Below are 27,675 nucleotides of genomic sequence, written 5' to 3'. Positions count from 1 at the left end.
CTGTGTGCAGTTTTGGTCGCTGCACTTGCGCAAGGATATTTTGGCCTTGGAGGGAGTGCAGAGGAGGTTCACTAGGCTGATACCGGAGTTGAGGGGGTTGAGCTATGAAGAGAGGCTGAATAGACTGGGCTTGTACTCGCTGGAGTTTAGAAGGATGAGGGGGGATCTTATTGAGACGTATAAGATGATGAAGGGGATGGGTAGGGTGGAGGTAGAGAGGTTCTTCCCGCTCAGAAGGGACAGCAGGACTAGAGGGCACAGCCTTAAGATAAGGGGGGGGCGCAGTTTAGATTGGAGTTGAGGAGGAACTTCTTCACTCAAAGGGTGGTGAATCTCTGGAATTCTCTGCCCGTTGAAGTGGTGGAGGCTACCTCGCTAAATATATTCAAGACACGGGTGGATAGGTTTTTGGTAGGCAAGGGAATTAAGGGTTATGGGGAGAAAGCGGGGATGTGGAACTGATCCACTTCAGATCAGCCATGATCTTATTGAATGGCGGGGCAGGCTCGAGGGGCTAGATGGCCTCCTCCTGCTCCTATTTCTTATGTTCTTATGTGTGTGAGAGAATGTGTGTGAGAGTGTGTGAGAGAGTAAGAGAGAGAATGTGTGAGAGTGTGTGTGTGAGTGTGTGAGAGAATGTGACAGTGTGTGTGAGAGAGAGCGTGTGTGTGAGAGTGTGTGAGAGAATGTGTGTGAGAGAGAGGGTGTGTGAAAGAGAGGTGAGTGTGAGAGAGAGTGTGTGTGTAAAAAAGTACGCGTGTGAGAGAATGTGTGACTGTGTGTGTGGAAGTGTGTGTGTGTGAGAGAGAATGTGTGTGAGAGAGAGTGTGTGTGAGAGAGAATGTGTGTGAGAGAGAGGGTGTGTGAAAGAGAGGTGAGTGTGAGAGAGAGTGTGTGTGTAAAAAAGTACGCGTGTGAGAGAATGTGTGACTGTGTGTGTGGAAGTGTGTGTGTGTGAGAGAGAATGTGTGTGAGAGAGAGTGTGTGTGAGAGAGAATGTGTGTGAGAGAGAGTGTGTGTGAGTGAGAATGTGTGAGAGTGTGCGTGTGTGAGAAAGAGTGTGTGCGTGAGAGAATGTGAGTGTGTGTGAGTGTATGTGTGTGAGAGAATGTGTGAGAGTGTGTGTGTCTGAGAGAGATTGTGTGTGAGAGAGTGTGAGAGGGAAGGTGTGTGTGTGTGAGACAATGTGTATGTGTGTGTGACAGAGGGAGTTTGTGTGTGTGTGCGTGTGTGTGAGACAGGGAGTTTTTGTGTGTGTGCGTGTGTCAGAGGGAATTTGTGTGAGTGTGAGAGAGGGAGTTGTGGTGAATGTGTGGAATTCACTCCCACAGAAAATAGTTGAGGCCAAAACATTGTGTGATTTCAAGAAGAAATTAGATATCGCTCTTGGGGCTAAAGGGATATGGGGTGGGGGGGAGGAGAGGGTGAATCAGGGTATTGAATTTGATGATCAGAATGAATGGCGGAGCAGGCTCGAAGGGCCAAATGGCCTCCTCCTGCTTCTAGATTCTACGTAAATGCTCGCCTGATGAAGAGGCAGTGCTCCGAAAGCTCGTGCTACCAAATAAACCTGTTGGACTTTAACCTGGAGCTGGTGAGACTTGTTACTGTGCCCCACCCCAGTCCGACGCTGGCATCTCCACACTGTATAAATGTCATCAACCGATGACCGTGGGGTGGCGCGGTGGGTTAGCACCGCTGCCTCGCAGCGCCAGGGTCCCGGGTTCGATTCCCGGCTCGGGTCAACTGCCTGCGCGGAGCCTGCACGTCCTCCCCGTGTCTGCGTGGGTTTCCTCCGGGCGCTCCGCTTTCCTCCCACAGTCTGAAAGACGTGCTGGGTCAGGCCCGTGCTAAATTCTCCCCTCGGTGTTGGAGCGTGGCGACTAGGGGCATTTTCACAGGAGCTTTGACCGGAACTCTACCACCTCGCCTGCCGCGCACTCGGAGCGGGACGAGGTTTCTGGCAATGGAAATCTCCGCTGCCCTCGGGCGGGAGTATCCAGTCTCACCCGAGGAAAGCCGGAAACTCCCGCTTGTCATTGCAGTGCTGATGCGACGCGCGGGTGAATGAACTTTAAACGATACAAACATTCCTTTCCAGTTATCGCCGTGTTTCAGTCACAGCTCCTGCTCACCCAGAAAGTTTCGGTATCGGTTGCCAGATTCCTGTCCTGATCGGACAGATAACCTCACTTGTGTACTCTGAACACGAACAGTCCAAACACTGCAGAAAGAATTCAGCGAAACATAACACCTGCCTTTTGGAAAGTTGGCCATCAAGGTCAACCATTACTGAACATCACCAGAGGATCTGGTATCGGTTGTGGGGAAACTATTTGATTTATTATTGTCACATGTATTGGGATACAGTGAAAAGTATTGTTTCTTGCGCGCTGTACAGACAAAGCATACCGTTCATAGAGTACATAGGGAAGAAGGATTTATTATTGTCACCTGTATTGGGATACAGTGAAAAGTATTGTTTTTGAAAAGTATTGAGAAAGAGAGAGAGAGACAGAGACATTATAGAATCCCCGCAGTCCAGAAGGAGACTTTTTGACTCATCGAGTCTGCACTGACCCACTGACAAAGCATCTTACCCACGCCTGTAACTCCACAATTTACCCTATAATCTACCTAACCTACACATCTTTGGACACTAAGGGGCAATTTAGCATGGCCAATCCACCCAACCTGCACATCTTTGGACACTAAGGGGCAATTTAGCATGGCCAATCCACCTAACTTACACATCTTTGGACACTAAGGGGCAATTTAGCATGGCCAATCCACCTAACCTGCACATCTTTGGACTGTGGGAGGAGTCTGGAGCACCCGGAGCAACCCACGTAGACATGGGGAGAATGTGCAGGCTCCGCACAGACAGTGACCCATGGATGGCATCAAACCCAGGTCCCTGGCGCTGGGAGGCAGCAGAGCTGACCACTGTGCCACCGTGATGTCCAGAGAGTGGGAATTCCAGAGCTTAATGCCACCCACCCCCCGCCAACCTCCACCCCCTCTTTCCTCCCCAGGCAGCTGAAGGCGTGGACACTAATCGTGGAGCGATGGGAATTAAGGGATGGCCTGGAGGTCCCAATTGGAGGAGCACAGAGATCTTGGAGGGTTGTAGGGGGCTGGAGGAGGTTACAGAGATAGGGAGGGGGTGTAGGTGCTGGAGGGGGTTACAGAGATAGGGAGGGATGTGTAGGGGGCTGGAGGAGGTTACAGAGATAGGGAGGGGGTGTAGGGGCTGGAGGAGGTTACAGAGATAGGGAGGGGGTGTAGGTGCTGGAGGAGGTTACAGACATAGGGAGGGATGTGTAGGGGGCTGGAGGAGGTTACAGAGATAGGGAGGGGGTGTAGGTGCTGGAGGAGGTTACAGAGATAGGGAGGGGGGTAGGGGGCGGGAGGAGGTTACAGAGATAGGGAGGGCTGTAGGGTGGAGGAGGTTACAGAGATAGGGAGGATTGTAGGTGCTGGAGGAGGTTACAGAGATAGGGAGGGGGTGTAGGGGCTGGAGGAGGTTACAGAGATAGGGAGGGATGTGTAGGGGGCTGGAGGAGGTTACAGAGATAGGGAGGGGGTGTAGGTGCTGGAGGAGGTTACAGAGATAGGGAGGGGGTGTAGGGGCTGGAGGAGGTTACAGAGATAGGGAGGGGGTGTAGGTGCTGGAGGAGGTTACAGAGATAGGGAGGGATGTGTAGGGGGCTGGAGGAGGTTACAGAGATAGGGAGGATTGTAGGTGCTGGAGGAGGTTACTGAGATAGGGAGGATTGTAGGTGCTGGAGGCGGTTACAGAGATAGGGAGGGGGGTAGGGGGCGGGAGGAGGTTACAGAGATAGGGAGGGCTGTAGGGTGGAGGAGGTTACAGAGATAGGGAGGATTGTAGGTGCTGGAGGAGGTTACAGAGATAGGGAGGGGGTGTAGGGGGCTGGAGGAGGTTACAGAGATAGGGAGGGGATGTAGGGGCTGGAGGAGGTTACAGAGATAGGGAGGGGTTTAGGGGGCTGGAGGAGGTTACAGAGATAGGGAGGGGTGTAGGGGCTGGAGGAGGTTACAGAGATAGGGAGGGGTTTAGGGGGCTGGAGGAGGTTACAGAGATAGGGAGGGGGTGTAGGGGCTGGAGGAGGTTACAGAGATAGGGAGGGGGGTGTAGGGGGCTGGAGAAGGTTACAGAGATAGGGAGGGGGGTGTAGGGGGCTGGAGGAGGTTACAGAGATAGGGAGGGGGTGTAGGGGCTGGAGGGGGTTACAGAGATAGGGAGGGGGTGTAGGGGCTGGAGAAGGTTACAGAGATAGGGAGGGGGTGTAGGGGGCTGGAGGAGGTTACAGAGATAGGGAGGGGGTGTAGTGGCTGGAGGGGGTTACAGAGATAGGGAGGGGGTGTAGGGGCTGGAGGTGGTTACAGAGATAGGGAGGGGGTGTAGGGGCTGGAGGGGGTTACAGAGATAGGGAGGGGGTGTAGGGGCTGGAGGAAGTTACAGAGATGGGGGGGCAGGGGGGAGGAGGAGGGTGTTGGTGATAGGCGAACAGGAATTGGTGCTCACGTTTATGGGAGATGGAAGGAACCCAGTGTTAGTGGAGGGATTATAGTGAGAGGTGAGGAGAGTGTGAGGGGTGAGGAGGAGAGGGAGTGAGGGGTGAGGAGGGGAGGGAGTGAGGGGTGAGGGATGAGAGGGAGTGAGGTGAGGAGGAGGGAGGGTTGAGGAGGAGAGGGAGGGTTGAGGAGGAGAGGGAGGGTTGAGGAGGAGAGGGAGGGTTGAGGAGGAGAGGGAGGGTTGAGGAGGAGAGGGAGGGTTGAGGAGGAGAGGGAGGTGAGGACGGTAGTTCATGACTCCTGCAGAGGGGAGTGAGTGTAGGGTGAATAGGTGAGGGGGGGAGGGAGGGAGGGTAAGGAGGGAGTGAGTGATGAGGTGGGCAGGGGTTGAGGGGAGGGAGTGAGGAGTGGAGGGTATGAGGAGGGGAGGGAGGGGAGGTGTGCGGAGGGGAGGGAGGGGCGAGGAGGGGAGGGAGGGACGAGGAGGGGAGGGAGGGGAGGGAGAGGAGGGGTGAGGAGGGAGTGAGGATGAGGGAGTGAGGAGGTAGTGGGGGTGAGGACGGGAGGGTGTGAGGAGGGGAGGGAGTGAAGAGGAGACCGAATGAGGGAGGAGGGGAGGGAGTGACGAGAAGGGGAGGGAGTGAGGAGGGGAGGGGAGGGAGTCAGGACCGTAGAGGGCAGGGAGTGAGGGGTGGGCAGGGTGAGAAAGGTGGGTTTGAGGAAGGGGGAGATTGAGGGCTGAGGGACAGGAGTGAAGGGGATGAGGGGTTAAGTTGGGACGTGCTCTGTAAGGAAGGGCTGTGTGACACATCTCCTGCAGTATAACTGCGAGCCAACACAGGCAAAGGTCCAGTTACTGATGTGCCCGGAAATGTTTACAGAATTGCCTCTGAACACTCGATCAGAAACTGTCTGTGGACAGATCACTGTGAGAACCAGCTCCAATCTAAACCCTCACTGAAAACTTCCCAAACACTGTTCCTGTGCCTGGCCTTTCTGAAACATTCTCCACAAAATTCCCAGCAACACACGGCAAGTCATTCCTCATTTTAATGGTCAGAATCACTAAATATTTCAGGAATAGTGGCATCTTGCCCTGGCAAACTGTCTCTCCTGACATTAGGGGAATTGGCCATGCTAAATTGGCCCTTAGTGTCCAAAGATGTGCGGGTTAGGTGGATTGGCCATGCTAAATTGCCCCTTAGTGTCCAAAGATGTGCGGGTTAGGTGGATTGGCCATGCTAAATTGCCCCTTAGTGCCCAAAGATGTGCAGGTTAGGTGGATTGGCCGTGCTAAATCGCCCCTTAGTGTCCAAAGATGTGCAGGTTAGGTGGATTGGCCATACTAAATTGCCCCTTAGTGCCCAAAGATGTGCAGGTTAGGTGGATTGGCCATGCTAAATTGCCCCTTAGTGTCCAAAGATGTGCGGGTTAGGTGGATTGGCCATGCTAAATTGCCCCTTAGTGCCCAAAGATGTGCAGGTTAGGTGGATTGGCCGTGCTAAATTGCCCCTTAGTGTCCAAAGGTACGTCGGTTAGATGCATTAGCCGTGGTGTACGTGTGTGTGGGCTTCAGGGATAGGGTGGAGGAAACGGCCTAGGTAAGATACTCTGTCAGAGAGAATCAATGAAGCCTCTATGGGCCAAATGACCACCCTCTGCACCATAGGGATTCTATTCTATGTTGTGAACCTCTGGGTATCGTGCCTACCTGTTGGGGAATTTGGTTACAGCACTAAGCTATTTGTTGACAGACCCAATGCGCGTAGCATAAACATTTCTTTGGAATCCGAATGCCACTGAAACTTGTTTTCCAATTCTTGCGAATCCAGAAGATTATCTTGCAGGCTATTCTGTACTTTCCCCGATGTGTCATCCTCGAGTAGTCACACCCAGTTTTGTTAAAACATTTTTTTTTTAGCAGATTGCTACCTGAACGGCTGTAGATTGGGAGGGAGGAGTGTGCAGAGGGATCTGGGTGTCCTGGTGCACCAGCCGCTGAAGGTAAGCGTGCAGGTGCAGCAGGTGGTGAAGAACATAGAACATAGAACATAGAACATTACAGCGCAGAACAGGCCCTTCGGCCCACGATGTTGCGCCGACCAGTTACAAAAACAATGACCCACTAGCCTATACCAATCCCTTTTCGTCCATAAACCTATCCAGAGATCTCTTAAACGCCCCCAAACTAGACGCATTTACAACTGCAGCAGGCAGGGCATTCCAATCCCTCACCACCCGCTGGGTAAAGAACCTACCCCTGACATCTGTCCTGTAGCTACCCCCCCTTAATTTAAAGCCATGCCCCCTCGTGCTAGCTTTCTCCATCCGAGGAAAAAGGCTGTCACTATCCACCCTATCTAAACCTCTAATCATCTTATATGTTTCAATAAGATCCCCTCTTAGCCGCCTTCTTTCCAACGAAAACAACCCTAAATCCCTCAGTCTCTCCTCATAGGACCTCCCCACCATACCAGGCAACATCCTAGTAAACCTCCTCTGCACCCTCTCCAACGCCTCCACACGAATGGCCTTCATTGCGAGAGGTTTGGAGTACAGGAGCAGGGGATGTGTTGTTGCAATGATACAGGGGCCTTGGTGAGGCTACACCGAGAGTATTGGGTGCAGTTTTGGTCCCCTTTTCGGAGGAAGGATGTTCTCTCTCTGGAGGGAGCCCAGCGAAGGTTTACCAGGCTGATCCCGGGGACTGATGTACGAGGAGAGATTGACTCGGTTGGGATTGTTTTCCCTGGAGTTCAGAGGAATCTCATAGAGACTTATAAAATTCTAACAGGACTAGACAGGGGAGATGCAGGGAGGATGTTCCCCATGGTGAGGGGGGAGTCCAGAACCAGGTCTGAGGATTGGGGGGTAGACCATTTAGGGATGGAGATGAGGAGACATTTCTCCACCCGGTGTGGAATTCATTCCCACAGGAAGTAGCTGATGGCAAAACATTGAATGTGTTCAAGAGGCGGCTGGAAATAGCACTTGGGGGCGAACGGGGTCAAAGGTTAATTTACTGGAGTTCTATGAGGATGTGTCTAGGGCGGTGGATAGAGGAGAGCCAGTGGATGTGGTCTTTCTGGATTTTCAGAAGGCGTTTGACAAGGTACCTCACAAGAGGTTATTGCAGAAGGTCAGGGGGCATGGAGTTGGGGGTAGGGTGTTAGCGTGGATAGAGGACTGGTTGTCAAATAGGAGGCAGAGAGTGGGGGTCAATGGGTGCTATTCGGATTGGCGGATGGTGACTAGTGGAGTGCCCCAGGGGTCGGCGCTGGGGCCTCAGCTTTTTACCATTTATATAGATGATCTGGAGGAGGGAACCGAGTCTAGGGTGTCGAAATTTGCTGATGACACCAAAATTGGTGGAAAGGCAAATTGTGCGGAGGGTGGTGAGAGTCTACAGAAGGATCTAGATAGGCTGGGCGAATGGGCCAGGAAATGGCAGATGGAATTTAATGTTGGCAAGTGCGAGGTGGTCCACTTTGGTAGGAATAATGGTAGGAAGGACTATTACTTACGTGGAGAAAAACTGCAGCAGGCGACGGTGCAGAGGGACCTCGGGGTCCTTGTGCATGAGTCGCAAAAACCCAGCTTGCAGGTGCAGCAGGTGGTCAGGAAGGCGAATGGGATGCTGGCCTTCATAGCGAGGGGGATTGAATATAAAAGTAGGGAGGTCTTGCTGCGGCTGTATAGGGCATTGGTGAGGCCGCAGCTGGAGTACTGTATGCAGTTTTGGGCGCCGTACTTACGCAAGAATATTTTGGCCTTGGAGGGAGTGCAGAGGAGGTTTACTAGGCTGATGCTGGAGTTGACGGGGTTGAGCTATGAGGAGAGGCTGAATAAATTAGGCTTGTACTCGTTAGAGTTTAGAAGAATGAGGGGAGATCTCATTGAGACGTATAAGATGATGAATGGGATGGATAGGATAGAGGTGGAGAGACTCTTCCCGTTCAGAAAGGACAGTAGGACTAGGGGGCACAGCCTCAAGATAAAGGGGGGGCGGTTTAGAATGGAGTTGAGGAGGAACTTCTTCACTCAAAGGGTGGTGAATCTCTGGAATTCTCTGCCCGTTGAAGTGGTGGAGGCTGCCTCGCTAAATATTTTTAAGACGCGGGTTGGTGGGTTTTTGATAAGAGAGGGGATTAAGGGTTATGGGGAGAGGGCGGGAAAGTGGAACTGAGCCACGACAGATCAGCCATGATCTTATTGAATGGCGGGGCAGGCTCGAAGGGCTAGATGGCCTACTCCTGCTCCTATTTCTTATGTTCTTATGAGAGAGAGAGAAAGAGGCAGAGAGAGAGAGAGAGAAAGAGGCAGAGAGAGAGAGAGAGAGAGAAAGAGGCAGAGAGAGAGAGAGAGAGAGAAAGAGGCAGAGAGAGAGAGAGAGAGAGAGAGAGAAAGAGGCAGAGAGAGCTAAAAAAGCTAACATTCCCTAGCAACATAGAATTAGGGTTGATCCAGGTTTGTAACATGATGAAGGGAATAGATTGCATTCAGATTGATGCTAGGAGGTGGCTCTTTCCCAGAGAATAATGTTTGGGACTCTGGCTTCCAAAAGTCCAATCTTGCCACGTGAGGAGGTTCATCCCTTTCTCGAGGCCCGAAGCTGGGGCCGTCGAGGGTCGATGTTTCGTTGCGTCTTATTGACCAATCACATTGTAGGCTGTTGCGTCAAAGAACAAAAACAACCTGGGAAACAGGCCCTTCGGCCCAACGAGCCCCCGCCGCCATTTTAACATTACCAGTCCCCCCCCCTCCACCCATTATCTATTGCTTATGGCATTCCACATTGAGGGAAAACTAATTTAGGGACAATTTATTACCTCCAATCAGACGAATAGCACATCTTTGGGGTGTGGGAGGAAACCGGAGCACCCGGAAAAAACCCACGCAAGCACGGGGAGAATGTGCAAACTGCCACAGACACCGGCCCAAATCCATGTGTCTGCACAGCAAGCAGTGACAGTCACTGAGCTGTCGTGTTGCCCAGTATCTGGTCCAGTTTAAGCACACACTAACGACATGAAGTACTAGGCTATTCTCAAGCATCCAAGAGCAGCCCCAGTACGACCCATCGCGTGTATGCCCCTCGTTGGACAACAAGGCGGACTGACTTAAAACCTGTGAATTAAAAGAGAAAGACATTAGTATCATTCCACATCCTTGTACATTACCAGGGACGTCCCAATGCTAATGAACCTTATTTAAAACAATCTCCTATATCCCTCCATCTCCAACCCACTCATGTGCCTGTCTAAGTTACTCTTAAACAACTCCAGCGTGCCTGCCTCCACCACCTTGCTTGGCAGAGCATTCCATACCCCCACTACCCTCTGTGTGAAAAACCTCCCTCTAATATCCGTGTTATACCTCTCCCCCCTCACCCGAAGCTCATGGCCCCTTGTACTGTGTGTCTCCAACATAGAGTAAACAGTGGTAAGCTATTTCCTATCTATCAGGTTAAATCTCACAGGATCCAGGGTGAGGTATCTAAATGGATACAAAATTGGCCTCTTGACAGAAGCTGGTGGTTGTAGAGAGTTGTTTTTCAAACTGGAGGCCTGTGACCAGTGGTGTGCCTCAGGGATCAGTGCTGGGCCCATTGTTAGTTGTCACTTATATTAATGATTTGGTTGAGAATATAGGGGCCATGGTTAACTAAGTTTGCAGTTGACACCAAGATTGGTGTCATAGTGGACGGTGAAGAAAATTGCAACGGGATCTTGATCAATTGGGCCAGTGGGATGATGAATGGCAGATGGAGATTAATTTAGACAAATGTGAGGTGATGCATTTTGGTAGACTGAACCAGGGCAGGACTTACTCAGTTAATGGTAGGGCGTTGGGGAGAGTTACAGAAGAGATCTCGGGGTACAGGTTCATAGCTCCTTGAAAGTGGAGTCACAGGCGGACAGAGTGGTAAAGAAGGCATTCGGCATGCTTGGTTTCATCAGTCTGAACATTGAATACAGGAGTTGGGACGTCTTGTTGAAGTTGTACAAGACATTGTTAAGGCCACACTTGGAATACTGTGTACAGTTCTGGTTACCCTATTATAGAAAGGATATTATTAAACTAGAAAGAGTGCAGAAAAGATTTACTAGGATGCTACTGGGACTTGATGGGTTGAGTTATAAGAGGCTGCGACTATTTTTTTCTGGAGTGTAGGAGGCTTGCGGGATGATCTTATAGAGGTCTATAAAATAATGAGGGGCACAGATCAGCTAGATAGTCAATATCTTTTCCCAGAGGTAAAACTAGAACTCACAGGTTTAAGGTGAGAGTGGAGAGATACAAAAGGGTCCAGAGGGGCAATTTTTTTCCCATACAGGGTGGTGAGTGTCTGGAACAAGCTGCCAGAGGCAGTAGTAGAGGCGGGTACAATTTTGTCTTTTAAAAAGCATTTAGACAGTTACATGGGTAAGATGAGTATAGAGGGATATGGGCCAAACGCGAGCAATTGGGACTAGCTTAGGGATGGGGAAAAAAGGGGCGGCATAGACAAGTTGGGCCGAAGGGCCTGTTTCCATGCTGTAAACCTCTCCGACTCTATAACCGTCCCGGGGGGATTTTACCTTCCCCCGGGGTTGGTGGGCTCGGGGGCCGCTGTCCACTCCTGGGGACGCCTCTTCTCCCGTGTTTTGATGTTTTTGGGGGTTGCTTTCCTCCTGGTTTATCCTGGTCCTGGGGGGGCGGTGGGGGTTTAACCCCCAACTGCGGTCAAGTGTATCCCCCCACACCCCAGCCCCGGCCGCAGGTGTCTCCAGTGAGGTGACCCTGATGGTCAGCGCTGCCCAAAGAGCCAGGCCAACATCGTTCCGGCCACTTCACCCATCTCTGAGTCTCATCGCTCTGCCGTTGGCTTCATCTGGCTGGACCCTGATGTTCACCCCCACACCCCCCCACCCCACCCCCACACGCCCCCACCCATCCCCACCCCCCACACCCCACCCACCCCCCCACCCTCACCCCACCCACCCTCCCTCACCCCCACCCTCACCCCCCCACCCATCACCACCCCCACCCATCCCCACCCCCACCCTCACCCCACCCATCCCCACCCCCACACCCTCACCCCACCCCCCCACCCCCCCTCACCCCCACCCCCCCCACCCTCACACCCCCACCCCCCCTCACCCCCACCCCCCCACCCTCACCCTCACCCTCACTCCCACCCACCCTCACCCCCCCTCCCTCACCCACCCTCAACCCCCCTCCCTCACCCACCCTCACCCCCCCTCCCTCACCCACCCTCACCCCCCCTCCCCCACCCCCCCTCACCCCCACCCCCCCTCCCTCACCCACACCCCCCCCACCCTCCCCCTCACTCCCCCCCACCCTCACTCCCCCCCACCCCCCCTCCCCCTCACTCCCCCCCACCCCCCCTCACTCACCCCCACCCCCCCTCACTCACCCCCACCCCCCTCCCTCACCCCCACCCCCCCTCCCTCACCCACCCTCACCCCCCCTCCCTCACCCCCCCTCCCTCCCTCACCCACCCTCACCCCCACCCCCCCACCCTCCCCTCACCCCCACCCCCCCACCCTCCCCTCACCCCCACCCCCCACCCTCCCCTCACCCCCACCCCCCTCACCCCCACCCCCAACCCCCCCTCCCTCACCCCCCCACCCTCCCCTCACCCCCACCCCCACCTCCCCACACCCTCACCCCCACCCCCCCTCACCCCACCCTCACCCCCACCCCCCCTCACCCCCTCCCTCACCCCCCTCCCCTCACCCCCTCCCCTCACCCCCACCCCCCCTCCCCTCACCCCCTCACCCCCCTCCCCTCACCCCCTCCCCTCACCCCCACCCCCCCTCCCCTCACCCCCTCACCCCCACCCCCCCTCCCCTCACCCCCTCACCCCCACCCCCCCTCCCCTCACCCTGGGCTCCCCCTATCCCTGTCTGGGGTACTTTGGGTGGGGGTTGGAGGGGGTGGTGACCCTCTCAGCAGGCCAGTTGTTGTTGTGGTCCCCCTGAAAGCTGAGGGTTCGGCTATTTCCGCTCCCGCTCGGCTATCTCCGGTTTAACTCGGTTATTTCCGGTCACACTCGGCTATTTCCGGTTCCTCGAAGAGGGGGATCGGCTCCTCCCCGCTCCGCCTGACTGTTTCCGATTCCGCTCGGCTACCTCCGGTCCCAATCGACTCTTTCCGGTCCCGGGATGTGGGTTTGGCCGTTTCCGGCCACGCTCGGCTATCTCCGGTGCCACTTCGCTATTTCCGGTTCCGCTCGGCTATTTCAAGTTCTGGGAATGAGCGTTCGTCTATTTCTGGTCCCACGCCTCTGGGATGCGGATTCTTTTATTTCCTGTTCCGCTCGGCTATTTCCAATAACGCTCGGACATACCCGAGCGGGATAACTGTATCCCAGTTCCGGGATGAACGTTCGGCTATTTCCACTCCCAATCGACTATTTCCGGTTCCGGGATGAGGGTTCGGCTATTTCCGTCCCGTTCCTCTATTTCCTGTCCCGCTCGGCTATTTCCGGCAACGCTCGGCTATTTCCGGTCCCGGTCCCGCTTGGCAAGTTCCTGTCCCTCCAGGTATTTCCGGTTCCGGGATGATGGTTAGGCTATTTCCGCTCTCACTCGGAGGCCGAGCGGGTTCAGGTGATGAGCTGCACACAGCAGGGACGCAGCGCTTCGCCCCGCGGCCCCCTCACCACAGACCCGCTCGGCCACATCACCCACCGCCGCTGCCGCTCTCTCTGAGGCCCAGCCACGGAAACGCCGTTGGATAACATTGTTGCCAACCCGGTGGGTAGCCATTCCGGGAGGATGCCTGCGTGTGGCACTGGTCCAGGGCGGGAGGTTGGCATCTGCACTGGGCCAGTAGATGAGAGAGAGTCACTGTCAAGGGTCCACCCCAGTGACAGCAAGAGCAACATCCTTCTGGTACACTGCCAGGAAAGACCGTGTCGAATTTGACAACATTCACATCAGTTACTGTCCCTGTCCTGGGAGTGTTTGATGGGGGGACAGTGTAGAGGGAGCTTTACTCTGTATCTAACCCCGTGCTGTACCTGTCCTGGGAGTGTTTGATGGGGACAGTGTAGAGGGAGCTTTACTCTGTATCTAACCCCGTGCTGTAACTGTCCTGGGAGTGTTTGATGGAGGACAGTGTAGAGGGAGCTTTACTCTGTATCTAACCCTGTGCTGTACCTGTCCTGGGAGTGTTTGATGGGGGACAGTGTAGAGGGAGCTTTACTCTGTATCTAACCCTGTGCTGTACCTGTCCTGGGAGTGTTTGATGGGGACAGTGTAGAGGGAGCTTTACTCTGTATCTAACCCCGTGCTGTACCTGTCTTGGGAGTGTTTGATGGGGTAACAGTGTAGAGGGAGCTTTACTCTGTATCTAACCCCGTGCTGTACCTGTCCTGGGAGTGTTTGATGCGGGGACAGTGTAGAGGGAGCTTTACTCTGTATCTAACCCCGTGCTGTACCTGTCCTGGGAGTGTTTGATGGGGGGGACAGTGTAGAGGGAGCTTTACTCTGTATCTAACCCCGTGCTGTACCTGTCCTGGGAGTGTTTGATGGGGGGAACAGTGTAGAGGGAGCTTTACTCTGTATCTAACCCTGTGCTGTACCTGTCCTGGGAGTGTTTGATGGGGACAGTGTAGAGGGAGCTTTACTCTGTATCTAACCCTGTGCTGTACCTGTCCTGGGAGTGTTTGATGGGGGGATAGTGTAGAAGGAGCTTTACTCTGTATCTAACCCTGTGCTGTACCTGTCCTGGGACTATGGGCTCCCTGTGTTCTTGTGTAGAATGGCTTGCATGGCTATCCATTTTGTTTGTTGAAGAAGACTCCCCATCCATGAATGAATGCAGTTTCTTGCCAGTGAGCTGTGCACAAGGAGGGCCTTGCAAGCCAATAATGCCCTGTCGCATTCTAATCAGTAATCTGTAAACTGTGTGTGTTTTTATGTGCTCTGTCTGAGGCCAGAACACTCCATTCACCTGATGAAGGGGCAAACCCTGAAAGCTTGCAAGTGTACTATCAAATAAATCGGTTGGACTTAAACCTGGTGTTGTCAGACTTCTTACTGTGTTTACCCCAGTCCAACGCCGGCACCTCCACATCGTAACACCTCAGCCAATCCGATTCGAGTTGCCAAGCGTCCAGCAGCCTTTGTTTCCCCCCGGCAGTAGAAATAGTTGTTAGAGTCTGAAATTTGGTGTTCTTGCATTTGTCCGTGAGATGGAAAAGATTTAGCAAGATCTCTCTCTCTCTCTTGTTTCACCAAGGTTCATGGTCCGTCTGAGCACGCTCTCGATTCGAAACCTTTCACCCATCCCAGGGCATGGCGACCAACGGTGACCCCTCTCGCCCCTTGTTTGGAGGTGCCTTCTCAGCCGTTATTCCCCCTCAGTCGATCGATGTCAGGTAAGGTTTTAAAAATGAGAATGTCCCCTGCTACTGTCTGTTTACATTCTTCCCCCGTCGTCCTTGCTGAGCTTGCATTGCCATATTTAATTTCCATTCATTCCTGGGACACAGGTGTCGCTGGCTGGGCTGGCATTTATTGCCCATCCCTAGTTGCCTCTTGGAGGGCAGTTGAGAGTCAACCACACTGCTGTGGCTCTAGAGTCACATGTAGGCCAGACCGGAGTAAGGACGGCAGATTTCCTTCCCTAAAGGGTTTTTCAAACAATGGGCCATCAGTAGATTCTTAATTCCAGATTTTTTTTTTAATTGAATTCAAATTCCACCATCTGCCGTGGCGGGATTCGAACCCGGGTCCCCCAGAACGTTACCTGAGTTTCTGGATTGATAGTCTAGCGATTATACCACTAGGCCATCACCTAGTGATGTTATCTGATGCCTGGACTGGTGGGGTATGCTTGATAATACAGCATGGTGGCACAGTGGGTTAGCACTGCTGCCTGACAGCGCCAGGTATCTGAGTTCGCTTCCCAGCTTGAGTCACTGCCTGTGCAGAGTCTGCACGTTCTCCCCTTGTCTGCGTAGATTTCCTCCGGTTTCCTCCCACACTCCAAAGGTTGGGTAAATTAGTCATGCTAAATTGCCCCTTAGTGTCCAAAGATGTGCACGTTAGATGGATTGGCCATGCTAAATTGCCCCTTAGTATTCAAAGATGTGCAGATTAGGTGGATTGGCCATGCTAAATTGCCCCTTAGTATTCAAAGATGTGCAGATTAGGTGGATTGGCCGTGCTAAATTGCCCCTTAGTATTCAAAGATGTGCAGATTAGGTGGATTGGCCATGCTAAATTGCCCCTTAGTATTCAAAGATGTGCAGATTAGGTGGATTGGCCATGCTAAATTGCCCCTTAGTATTCAAAGATGTGCAGATTAGGTGGATTGGCCATGCCAAATTGCCCCTTAGTATTCAAAGATGTGCACGTTAGATGGATTGGCCATGCTAAATTGCCCCTTAGTATTCAAAGATGTGCAGATTAGGTGGATTGGCCGTGCTAAATTGCCCCTTAGTATTCAAAGATGTGCAGATTAGGTGGATTGGCCATGCTAAATTGCCCCTTAGTATTCAAAGATGTGCAGATTAGGTGGATTGGCCATGCCAAATTGCCCCTTAGTATTCAAAGATGTGTAGGTTAGGGGCAGTGGCCATGCTAAATTGCCCCTTAGTATTCAAAGATGTGCAGATTAGGTGGATTGGCCATGCCAAATTGCCCCTTAGTATTCAAAGATGTGCAGATTAGGTGGATTGGCCATGCCAAATTGCCCCTTAGTATTCAAAGATGTGCAGATTAGGTGGATTGGCCATGCCAAATTGCCCCTTAGTATTCAAAGATGTGTAGGTTAGGGGCAGTGGCCATGCTAAATTGCTCCTTAGTGTCCCAAGATGTATAGGTTAGGTTGATCAGGCATGCTAAATTGCCCCTTAGATTCAGGGGAATTAGCAGGGTAAATATGTGGGGTTACGAGGATAGGGCCCAAAGGGATCATTATTGGTGCAGGTTTTGATGGGCCGAATGGCCTCCTTTTGAGATGTAGGGATTCTATGAAATGCGCAGGTAGCAGTGGGGTGGCATGGTGGCACAGTGCTTAGCACTGCTACCTCACAGTGCCAGGGACCCAGGTTCAATTCCAACTTGGGTCACTGTCTGTGCGGAGTCTGCACATTCTCCCCTTGTGTCTGCGTGGGTTTCCTCCGGGTGTCCCTCCCACAGCCCTGAAAGATGTGCGGGTTCGGGCTCACTGACCGTGCTAAATTCTCCCTCAGTGTTAACCAAACAGGCATCAGGGTGTGGCAACGCGGGGACTTTCACAGTAACTTTCATTGCAGCGTTAACGTAAGTCTTTCTTGTGACACTGGTAAATAATTTTTGGAAAAGAAAAAGGATGTGAGGGAGGGTAACATGGGGAGTGTCGGTGGGGGTGGATTTGGGGGTAGGGGAATGCCTTTTCAGTTGAATAGGGATGTGAGAAGGGTTTCCAGGATCATTGGAAGTGAGGGTGTGTGGGGAACATTAGCAGAGTTCCTGGATTATTAGTTTAGTGATAATATCACTCGGCCGTTGCCTCCCTCCTGGGAGGGATGAACCCTAAATGCAGTCCTAGCCATGACACTGACCCCCTTAAATGAATATTCCCATTTAGGATCCAGGTCAGAAACTTCCAGGATATTTTATGAAGTTAACCGAGACCCTTGGGATTTGCGTTTGATTTTACCAGCAGGGAGATCATAAAGTGTTTTACTCCAGGTACGATTCAAGTGACCTGCTAGGGAGCTTTTATCAAACAAAGTTTATTCAAGAATGCAATTAGAATATATCAATAATTAGCGGCACAGTCGTTAGCACTGCTGCTTCACAACGCCAGAGACCGGGTTCAAATCCCGCCATGGCTGATGGTGGAATTAACACTGCAATGAAGTTACTGTGAAGATCCCCTATCGCCACAGTCCAGCGCCTGTTCAGGTCAATACACCTAACCAGCATGTAAGCCTTACTTGTGACTAACAAATAAACTTTAACTTTTTAGCATAACTTTTGCCAATTGAAATACACCAACGTGACAGTACAATTCTCAACAGCTAGCTATCTCTGCTGTTCCAATTTAGCAATATCCCTCACAGACATAAGTCCCTTCTCTAGAACCAGTTAGCACCAAAATCAGATATGCTCATGTGGATGCTAGTTTTTCAGCCTTTAATATCTCTGGACAGAGATCCAGACAGACACCTGCATTCTGGCTCTCAGACAACCACCTTCAGAGAAAGAGTCACCCCCAACCAGCAGAATCTAGTCTCCAACTCCAGAAAGAGTTTGAAGTTTATTAATGTCACAAGTAACCAGTGGAAACCCATGTAGACATGGAGAGAATGTGCAGACTCTGCACAGACAGTGACCCGAGCCGGGAATTGAACCCGGGTCCCTGGTGCTGTGAGGCAACAGTGCTAACCCACTGTACTACCGTGCCGCTCCCCTGTGCTGCATTGTCAGGTATGCCCCACCTGTCCAGGCATCAGATGATACCACTAGGTGATGGCTTAGTGGTATTATCTCTGGACTATTAATCCAGAAACTCAGCTAACGTTCTGGGGACCCGGGTTCGAATCCCACCACGGCAGATGGTGGAATTTGAATTCAATTTTAAAAATCTGCAATTAAGAATCTACCGATTCTACCATTAACGCTGCAATGAAGTTGCTGTGAAAATACCCTCATCGCCAGCGCCTGTTCGGGTAACACTGAGGGAGAATTTAGCACGGCCAATGCACCCTAACCTGCACATCTTTCAGGACTGTGGGAGGAAACCCATGCAGGCTCAGGGAGAATGTGCAGACTCCGCACAGACAGTGACCCAAGGCTGGGAATCGAACCCGGATCCCTGGCGCCGTAAGGCAACAGAAGAGAGACATGGAGGAAGCGACCACTCTAAAGGTTCCAAGCAGCAGACTGAGCTGGATTGCTCTGAGCCTAGACCCTGCCCAGACACCTGATGCTTATTTCAATCAATCTCATCAAGTCCTACTGTGCAAAATTATTCCCCACCACCACGCACGCGCGTGCACACATGAAGACACTAACAGAGCAGCATTAATCCAGATTAAAACAAACCTTCTAGCAACTAGGAGCAATTATGCTGCTGCAGTAACAACATGGGGCTGCCAGTTACAGACAAAGCAGCACCGGTGTTAGAACAGACTGTTTAAAAACAAACCCTGCACAGAAACATGACTCAGATACATAAAGTCACAGCGGTACATACAGAAATCAGTGTCTAAAAGATGGTGTGATGTCAATCTTGATTCTTTCTGATTCCCTCTTCCTCTCCAGTGATATCCGTGAAATCCCGGATAACCAGGAAGTGTTTATTCACAGCGGGACAGACCAGAGCATCATCATTGAGTTGCTGGAACACCAGGACCAGATACCAGACCAGGAGGCAGCCAGGTCAGTGTGTGATGCTGTGGGCAGAATTCTCTCCGGATCTATAACTTACAGAGGGCTGCTAGAACTTAGCAAATTGATTTGATTTATTATTGTCACAATGTATTGGGATACAGTGAAAAGTATTGTTTGTTGCGCACTATGTAGACAAAGCATACCCTTCATAGAGAAGGAAAGGAGAGGGTGCAGAATGTAGTGTTACAGTCATAGCTAGGGTGTAGAGAAAGATCAACTTAATGCGAGGTAGGTCCATTCAAAAGTCTGACAGCAGCAGGGAAGAAGTTGTTCTTGAGTCGGTTGGTACGTGACCTCAGAGTTTTGTATCTTTTTCCCGATGGAAGAAGGTGGAAGAGAGAATGTCCGGGATGCGTGGAGTGCTTAATTATGCTAACTGCTTTTCCCTGAGGCAGCGGGAAGTGTAGACAGAGTCAATGGATGGGAGGCTGGTTTGTGTGATGGATTGGGCTACATTCACGACCCTTTTGTAGTTCCTTGCGGTCTTGGGCAGAGCAGGAGCCCAGACCAAGCTGTGATACAACCCAGAAAGAATGCTTTCTATGGTGCATCTGTAAAAGTTGGTGAGAGTCGTAGCGGACATGCCAAATTTCCTTAGTCTGAGAAAGTAGAGAGTGGCCGAGAGAAACAAAGAAGCCACGATGAGACCCCGATTGGATGCAGGGTTAAAGCAGACTTTAATATCGCTGCTACGCGGGATGCGAACTCTCGGGCTGAGCCAGGTCTGCAGGGAAAGGTCCTTACCGAATTCCAATAGTGTGACTTTTACACCCTGTCTCATTGAAGCATATCTTCCCAGAGGCTGTGCACACAATGCTCAGAGGTCACTTACCCATCCATCGCGAGGGGGCATAGTTTTAATGGAGATGAAGGTTACAGGAAGATATAAAAAGGTTGGTCAGAGCAGTGGCAGGTGGTGCTTAACCCTGATAAATGCAAGGTGATGGACTTTGAAAGAAGTAACAAGATGTCAGAAGTTGCAGCGTGACCTAGATAGGATGCAAGACTGGGCGGAGAAGTGGCAGATGGACTTCAACGCGGATAAATGTGTAGTGGTCCATTTTGGCAGGACCAACGGGATGCAGGGGTACAATATCAAGGGTAGGGGTCTTAGCAGTGTTGAGGAGCAGAAGGACCTTGGGGTCCAGGTCCACAGGACTCTTAAATCGGCCTCGCAGGTGGAGGATGTGGTCAAGAAGGCGTGTGACGTACTAGTCTTCATTAATCGAGGGATTGAGTTTAGGAGTCGGGAGGTAATGCTGCAACTTTATAAGACCCTCGTCAGACCCCACTTGGAGTACTGTGCGCAGTTCTGGTCACCTCACTACAGGAAGGATGTGGAAGCTATTGAGAGGGTGCAGAGGAGATTTACAAGGATGTTGCCTGGATTGGGAGGCATGCCTTATGAAGATAGGTCGAGGGAGCTCGGTCTTTTCTCCTTAGAGAGACGAAGGTTGAGAGGCGACCTGATAGAGGTTTATAAAATGTTGAGAGGAATAGATAGGGTGGATTCTCGGAGGCTATTTCCCAGGGCTGAAATGGTCGCTACGAGAGGACACAGGTTTAAGGTGCTGGGGAGCAAGTACAGAGGAGATGTTAGGGGTAAGTTTTTCACTCAGAGGGTGGTGAGTGAGTGGAATTGGCGGTGGTGGTGGAGGCGATCTCGCTGGGGTCTTTTAAAAGACTTCTGGATGAGTATATGGGATCTAATGGCATTGGAAGTTACAGGTAGTTCTATGGCTTGGTAGGTATAGATGTGATCGGCGCAACTTGTGGGCCAAAGGGACTGTTTGTGCTGTAGTGTTCTATGCGGGAGTATTGAACGAATAGCAGGACACTGGGAGGCTCAGAGGAAGAGAGGGATCTTGGGGTATTTATTCCCAGATCCCGGAGGGCGAAAGAGCAGGTGGTTAGGGTAGTGGAGAAGCTATATGGGGACGCCGTCTTTTATCAGTCATGGTATCGAGTATGAGGAGGTGATGTTGGGGGCTGTACAGTGTGGGTGAGGCTGGAGCACTGGGTGCAGTTCTGGTCACCTCACCATGGGAAGGATGTGACGGCGCTGGAGGGGGGTACAGAGGGGATTCACCAGGATGCTGCCTGGGATGGAGCATTGGAGCTATAAGGAGAGACTGGATAGGCTTGGGTTGTTTTCTCTGGAGCAGAGAAGGTGGTTTATGATTGAGGTGGGTAAGATTATGAGGGGAATGGACAGGGTGAGCAGCCGTTCCCCTGGGGTGACGGGTCAGTCCTGAGGGGGCAGAGTTTTAGGGTGAGCAGATTCAGAGGGGGATTTGAGAAAACATTCACTCAGAGGGTGTTGGGAATCTGGGATGTGCCGCCTGGGAAGGGAGTGGAGGCTGGAAAACTTTTAAAAAAAAAAGTCTGGATTAACACTTGAAATATCTGAACATTCAAGGATATGGGACAAGGGCAGGAAAATGGGGTTAGCGCGACTTTAGTGGTGGTTATCAGTGCAGACTCGATGGGCCGAGTGGCCTTTTCCGCACTGTTTGACTCTGTGTCGCTGAAAGGTGCGGAATCAGAGGTGCTCTCTGCCGCCAGGTACCACTTCACTGATATCACCAGCAGTAACGACGCAACAGGGTTGGAGGGCACCGCGATTCTCAGTGTGGAGCCTGTCGGTAATGACCAGATTGCACTGCAAGATTCCAGGAGCGCCTGGTTCCTCTCTGGGACGCAGAAGGTGGCCAAATTCAACGAGCAGGTCAGTAGCAGAAGGACGGATCATAGAGTCATACCCCAAAACATTTAGCATGGCTAATCCACCTAACCTGCACATCTTTGGGATCTAAGGGGCAATTTAGCATGGCCAATCCACCTAACCCGCACATCTTTGGGATCTAAGGGGCAATTTAGCATGGCCAATCCACCTAACCTGCACATCTTTGGATATTAGGAGAAATTTAGCATGGCCAATCCACCTAACCTGGACATCTTTGGATATTAGGAGCAATTTAGCATGGCCAATCCACCTAACCTACACATCTTTGGACACTAAGGGGCAATTTAGCATGGCCAATCCACCTAGCCTGCACATCTTTGGGATCTAAGGAGCAATTTGGCATGGCCAATCCACCTAACCTGCACATCTTTGGGATCTAAGGGGCAATTTAGCATGGCCAATCCACCTAACCTGCACATCTTTGGGATCTAAGGGGCAATTTAGCATGGCCAATCCACCTAACCTGCACATCTTTGGGTATTAGGGGCAATTTAGCATGGCCAATCCACCTAACCTACACATCTTTGGGTATTAGGGGCAATTTAGCATGGCCAATCCACCTAACCTGCACATCTTTGGACACTAAGGGGCAACTTGGCATGGCCAATCCCCCTCAGCCACGGATGCGGCCAGACCTGCTGTGTTCATCCAGCATTTTAATGATTCAATTTGCTTCCATCTTATTGGAGTTTTCTCCTTGTTACAGGCCAGAAACACCGTGACGATCCACCTTGTCTTGTTCCGGCTCCCACAGTATTCCACTGACGTTCTCATCACGTTCAACGACCCGACAGTAATCAGGTACCTGTATCACTAACCGGTTACTCTAAACCACACGGGATTGCAGCGTGGTCGATGCAGACTCGATGGGCTGAATGGCCTCTTTCTGCACTGTAGGAGTTCTCTGAAGATTTGATGCGTACGGTTTACTGTGCAGAATTATTCTATTGGGCAAAGAGCTGCAATAAATACATCCAGCTACTCATTTTGAGTGGTTGCGACGTGGGCGTCACTTTTCTTTGAAGAAGAAAAGGGTCAGATCCCGAAGAGCAAAGAAAATTACAGCACGGGAACAGGCCCTTCGGCCCTCCAAGCCTGCACCGACCATGCTGCCCCGACTGAACTAAAACCCCCTACCCTTCCGGGGACCATATCCCTCTATTCCCATCATGTATTTGTCAAGATGCCCCTTAAATGTCACACTCGTAATTGCTTCCACTACCTGCCCCCTGCAACGAGTTCCAGGCACCCATCACCCTCTGTGTAAAAAAAAAAAACTCCCTCGTACATCTCCTTTAAACCTTGCCCCTCGCACCTTAAACCTGTGCCCCCCTAGTAGTTGACTCTTCCACCCTGGGGAAAAAGCTTCTGACTGTCCACTCTGTCCAAGCCCCCCTCATAACCTTGTAGACTTCTATCAGGTCTCCCCTCAACCTCCCTCACTCCAGTGAGAACAAACCAAGTTTTCTCCAACCTCTCCTCATAGCTAATGCCCTCCATACCAGGGCAACATCCTGGTAGATCTTTTCTGTACCCTCTCCAAAGCCTCCACATCCTTCTGGTAGTGTGGGCCACCAGAATTGAACACTATATTCCAAGTGCGGCCTCACTAAGGTTCTATAAAGCTGCAACACGACTTGCCAATTTTTAAACTCAGTGCCCCGGCCGATGAAGGCAAGCATGCCGTATGCCTTCTTGACCACCTTCTCCACCCGCGTTGTCACTTTCAGTGATCTGTGTACCTGTACACCCAGATCCCTCTGCCTATCAATACTCCTGAGGGTTCTGCCATTTACTGTACATTTCCTATCTGTATTAGCTCTTCCAAAATGCCTCATGTTTGTTGCGATTAAACTCCATCTGCCATTTTTCTGCCCAAGTCTCCAACTGGTCTCTATCCTGCTGTATCCTCTGGTTCTCATCGCTATCTGCAAATCCACCAATCTTTGTGTCAACCACAAACTTGCTAATCAATCCAGTTACATTTTCCTCCAAATCATTTATATGTTATTACAAACAGCAAAGGTCCCAGCAGTGATCCCTGAGGAATGCCGCTTGTCATGATGTGGAGATGCTGGCGTTGGACTGGGGTAAACACAGTAAGAAGCCAGCCAACACCAGGTTGAAGTGCAACCGATTTATTTGATAGTAAACTCACAAGCTTTCGAGGTTTCCCTCACCTGAAGAAGAGGGAAACCTCGAAAGCTTGTGAGTTTACTATCAAATAAATTGGTTGGACTTCAACCTGGTGTTGGCAGACTTCTTACTGTGAACGCCACTTGTCACAGCCCTCCATTCAGAAACACACCCTTCCACTGCTACCCTCTGTCTTGTATGACCGAGCCGGTTCTGTGTCCATCTTGCCAGCTCATCTCTGATCCCGTGTGGTTTCATCTTCTGTACCAGTCCGCCATGAGTGGACTCCACAGTGATCCTCCACTTGTACATTCTCCCCGTTTCTGCGTGGGTTTCCTCTGGGTGCTCTGGCTTCCTCCGCAGTCCCAAGATATGTGGGGTAGGTGGATTGGCGGTGCTAAATTGCCCCTTATCCTCCAAAAATGTGGAATTGGCCATGCTAAATTGCCCCTTAGTGTCCGTAGATGTGTGAGTTAGGTGCAGTGGCCGGAAAAGCAGGTGAACTGACCATTCAGTTGGTGTGAGATAGTGGACTCCCCACTCAGATTGGGGCGACACGGCAGCACAGTTGGTTAGCACTGCGGCTTCACAGCTCCGGGGACCTGGGTTCGATTCCCGGCTTGGGTCACTGTCTGTGTGGAGATTGCACATTCTCCTCGTGTCTGCGTGGGTTTCCTCCGGCCGCACCGCTTTCCTCCCACAGCGCGGGTTTGGTGGATTGGCCGTGCTCAGAAATTGCCCCTTATTATCCTGAGATGCGTAGGTTAGAGGGATTAGTGGGTGAATATGTAGGGATATGGAGGTAGGGCCTGGGTGGGATTGTGGTTGGTGCAGACTTGATGGGCTGAATGGCCTCTTTCTTCTGTACTGTAGAGTTTCTGTGAGTTGTGGGATCTTTCTAAGAACCTAGAGTGTGGCGTCACTGGTTCTAATTAGATGTGCCAAAGCTGGGGGTTGAGGCTGGGTTTGGGTTGGTTGGTTTACCTAACCGTGTCTCTCTCTTTATCTCACTGCCAGCCCTTTCAGCAGCAGTATGGGAAACCCCTCTGCCCAGGCAGGGGGGTCGCCCACCAGCAGCCCTCCGCACTGGACCCTGGAGCAGTTCCGAGCCACCGTGCAGTCCTTCCGGCTCCTGGACCCGTCCATCTTCTCCTCCTGAAAGCCTTGGAGGTGGTGAGATGTCGCAGTCTTCCCCTTGGGCCGTGTCCTGAGCAGCCAGGGCCAAGATCGAGACGGTGACGCTACTTTGAGATTTGAGGGAGGCTCTGTCCATTCGGGGAAGGCAGATCTCCTTCATCCACATCGGCCTTCGATGGGGCCTGAACCTACAGACTTAACCTGGGAACAGGAGGAGGAGGCCATTCAGCCCTTGTTCCGCTGCCATTCGTTGAGATCTAGGCAGATTTGCGATCGAGCTCCAGAGTACCCAGCCTTTGCCCCACATCCTGAGGTGGCACGGTGGTTTGCACTGCTGTCTCACAGCACCAGGGACCCTGTGTCTGCGTGAGTTTCCTCCTGGGTGCTCTGGTTTCCTCCCACAGTCCAAAGATGTGTAGGTTAGGTGGATTGGCCATGCTAAATTGCCCCTTAGTGTCCAAAGATATGTAGATTAGATGGATTGGCCATGCTAAATTGCCCCTTAGTGTCCAAAGATATGTAAATTAGATGGATTGGCCATGCTAAATTGTCCCTTAGTGTCCAAAGATGTGCCGGTTAGGTGGATTGGCCATGCTAAATTGTCCCTTAGATCCCAAAGATGTGCCGGTTAGGTGGATTGGCCATGCTAAATTGTCCCTTAGATCCCAAAGATGTGTAGGTTAGGTGGATTGGCCATGCTAAATTGTCCCTTAGTGTCCAAAGATGTGTGGGTTGGATGGATTCACCTTGGATTGGCCAAATGTGTAGGTTTAAGGCGATAAGACAGATACTCTGTTACTCTGCAGACTCGATGGGCCGAATGATCTGCAGCGATTCGATGAGAAGCTACTGGGCAGACCTGGAATTTCATCGTGAAGCTTGTGTCGTCTTCAACGCTCCCATCAGGGGCAGATCTCCTGTGAGCTGATCATCGGGGAGACGTTTACGTGGGAAGGATTTGCTTTTGGGACATCCCAGTGCGATTTACAAGTTTTTTTTTGTTTTAAGGAACAGGCTGATCTTCACACAGCAGGGCTCCCCCAAATGATGACCCTACTGGGGGTGTCCCCGTGTGGCATTGGGTCGACCCAGGAAGCCAGCCAGGAGTGGAGTTGGGGGGGAGATACTGCTTTGAACTGGGAAGTGGTGGCTGGGGGAGATCACCTCAAAGAGCAGATGTGACCTTGGGAGCCTGGAATCTGGCCTTTCCCAGAGACTGCCCGTCGCTGACCTCCAAAGTCCTTTATTTCTTCGGAGCCATGTTATTCAGGGATTGAACTGGGGAATCCTCTCCGTTTTGCCACCACTTCCCCGCAGGTTTGGGGTGTGGAATGTGCAGGGTAACGTAGGTTGTTGGCTGTCTTGGTGAAGATTAAAAGCACTCCAATCTGTTTTCAAAAAAGAACCTTGCTTCTTAAAGAGTTCAGTTCCTTTTCTCAGCCAGCCCATAGGTAGAGGTCAGCACGCCGCCTTGACACGAGTTGCTAATCATCTTCGCTCTCCTCCTGTTCTTCTCAAATACTTCTTCTCCTCTTCCTCCTCGCTTGCTCAAGTGTGGCTCAATGGGTGGCGCACTCTGGGCCTGGGGGCCGGCAATTAAAGTCGCCACTCCAGAGGCTTAAGCCCATAGGATATAGGAGCAGAATCAGGCCATTCGGCCCATCGAGTCAACTCTGCCAGCCGATCATGGCTGATGTTTCTCAACCCCATTCTCCCACCTCTTCCCCATGACCTGTGATCCCCCTTACTAATCAAGAACCTATCCATCTCTGCCTTAAAGACACTCAATGCCTCCTCTGTAGCCATGTATTCCACAGATTCACCACACTCTCTTGACTGAAGAAATTCCTCCTCATCTCAGTTCTGAAGGGTCGTCCCTCCCCTCTGAGTCTATGCCCATGGGTCCTAGTCTGTCATATTAATGGAAACATCTTCCCCACTCTCTCCAGGTCTCGCAGTATCCTGTAAGTTTCAATAAGATCCCCCCCTCCATCCTTCTAAACTCCAACGAGTACAGACCCAGAGTCCTCAACCCGTTCCTCGTACGACAAGCTCTTTATTCCAGGGATCATTCTTCTGAACCTCCTCTGGCCCCTTTCCAAGGCCGGCACATCCATCCTTAGATATGGGGCCCAAAAACTGCTCACAATTCTCCAAATGGGGTCTGACCAGAGCCTTATACAGCCTCAGAAGTGTTATATTGAGGGAGGGAAATGCTATCTTTCAGTTAAAATGTTAAATACTGGCCCCGGGGTGCTTGTTTGCCACCATCCAGAAGAGCTTGCCCCTCTTATCCACCCTCCCCAAACTACCCGAGGAGTTCGTCCATTGCTGTGGGATCTTAGCATGCAGAGGTTGGTATGCCTTGTTTGTGCGGATGTACAGCACGCAGACAACCGCTTGTCTGCGGAGCCAGAATGGGTGCGTCTTGGAAGTAGCTGATTTGGACATCCCGAGGATGTGACAGGCTGGAATTCTGATGCAGTTCGCCAGACACTGGGTCACTTGTTAACTCGCACACCTTTTCTCGATAAAATGGAGGAAGGAAGTGTTGCATCTTTGTATCTATCCTGAGAATCCAAACAGCATAGTGGCACAGTGGTTAGCACTGCTGCCTCACAGCGCCAAGGACCTGGGTTCGATTCCCAGCTCAGGTCACTGTCTGTGTGGAGTTTGCACATTCTCCCCGTGTCTGCATGGGTTTCCTCTGGGTGC

At 51.7% G+C, this 27,675-nt stretch overlaps 1 protein-coding gene across 1 annotated transcript; it reads left to right on the top strand.

Annotated features, from left to right (window-relative positions):
- Positions 1 to 13,139: 13,139 nt before the first annotated feature.
- On the top strand, positions 13,140 to 26,927 carry rangrf (RAN guanine nucleotide release factor). Its single transcript, XM_080182588.1, has 6 exons — positions 13,140 to 13,304; positions 14,794 to 14,932; positions 18,813 to 18,929; positions 21,507 to 21,669; positions 22,394 to 22,488; positions 24,841 to 26,927. The coding sequence occupies exons 2-6, from the start codon at positions 14,850 to 14,852 to the stop codon at positions 24,980 to 24,982; spliced, it is 600 nt and encodes a 199-aa protein (XP_080038714.1). The 5' UTR covers positions 13,140 to 13,304; positions 14,794 to 14,849; the 3' UTR covers positions 24,983 to 26,927.
- Positions 26,928 to 27,675: the final 748 nt, after the last annotated feature.

Source organism: Carcharhinus amblyrhynchos, unplaced genomic scaffold (assembly GCF_965287045.1).
Source record: "Carcharhinus amblyrhynchos unplaced genomic scaffold, sCarAmb.v2.hapA scaffold_69, whole genome shotgun sequence".
Classification (NCBI taxonomy): domain Eukaryota; kingdom Metazoa; phylum Chordata; class Chondrichthyes; order Carcharhiniformes; family Carcharhinidae; genus Carcharhinus; species Carcharhinus amblyrhynchos.
The sequence above is the reverse complement of the archived record's forward strand: the minus strand, read 5'-3'. Positions and strand labels throughout refer to the sequence as shown.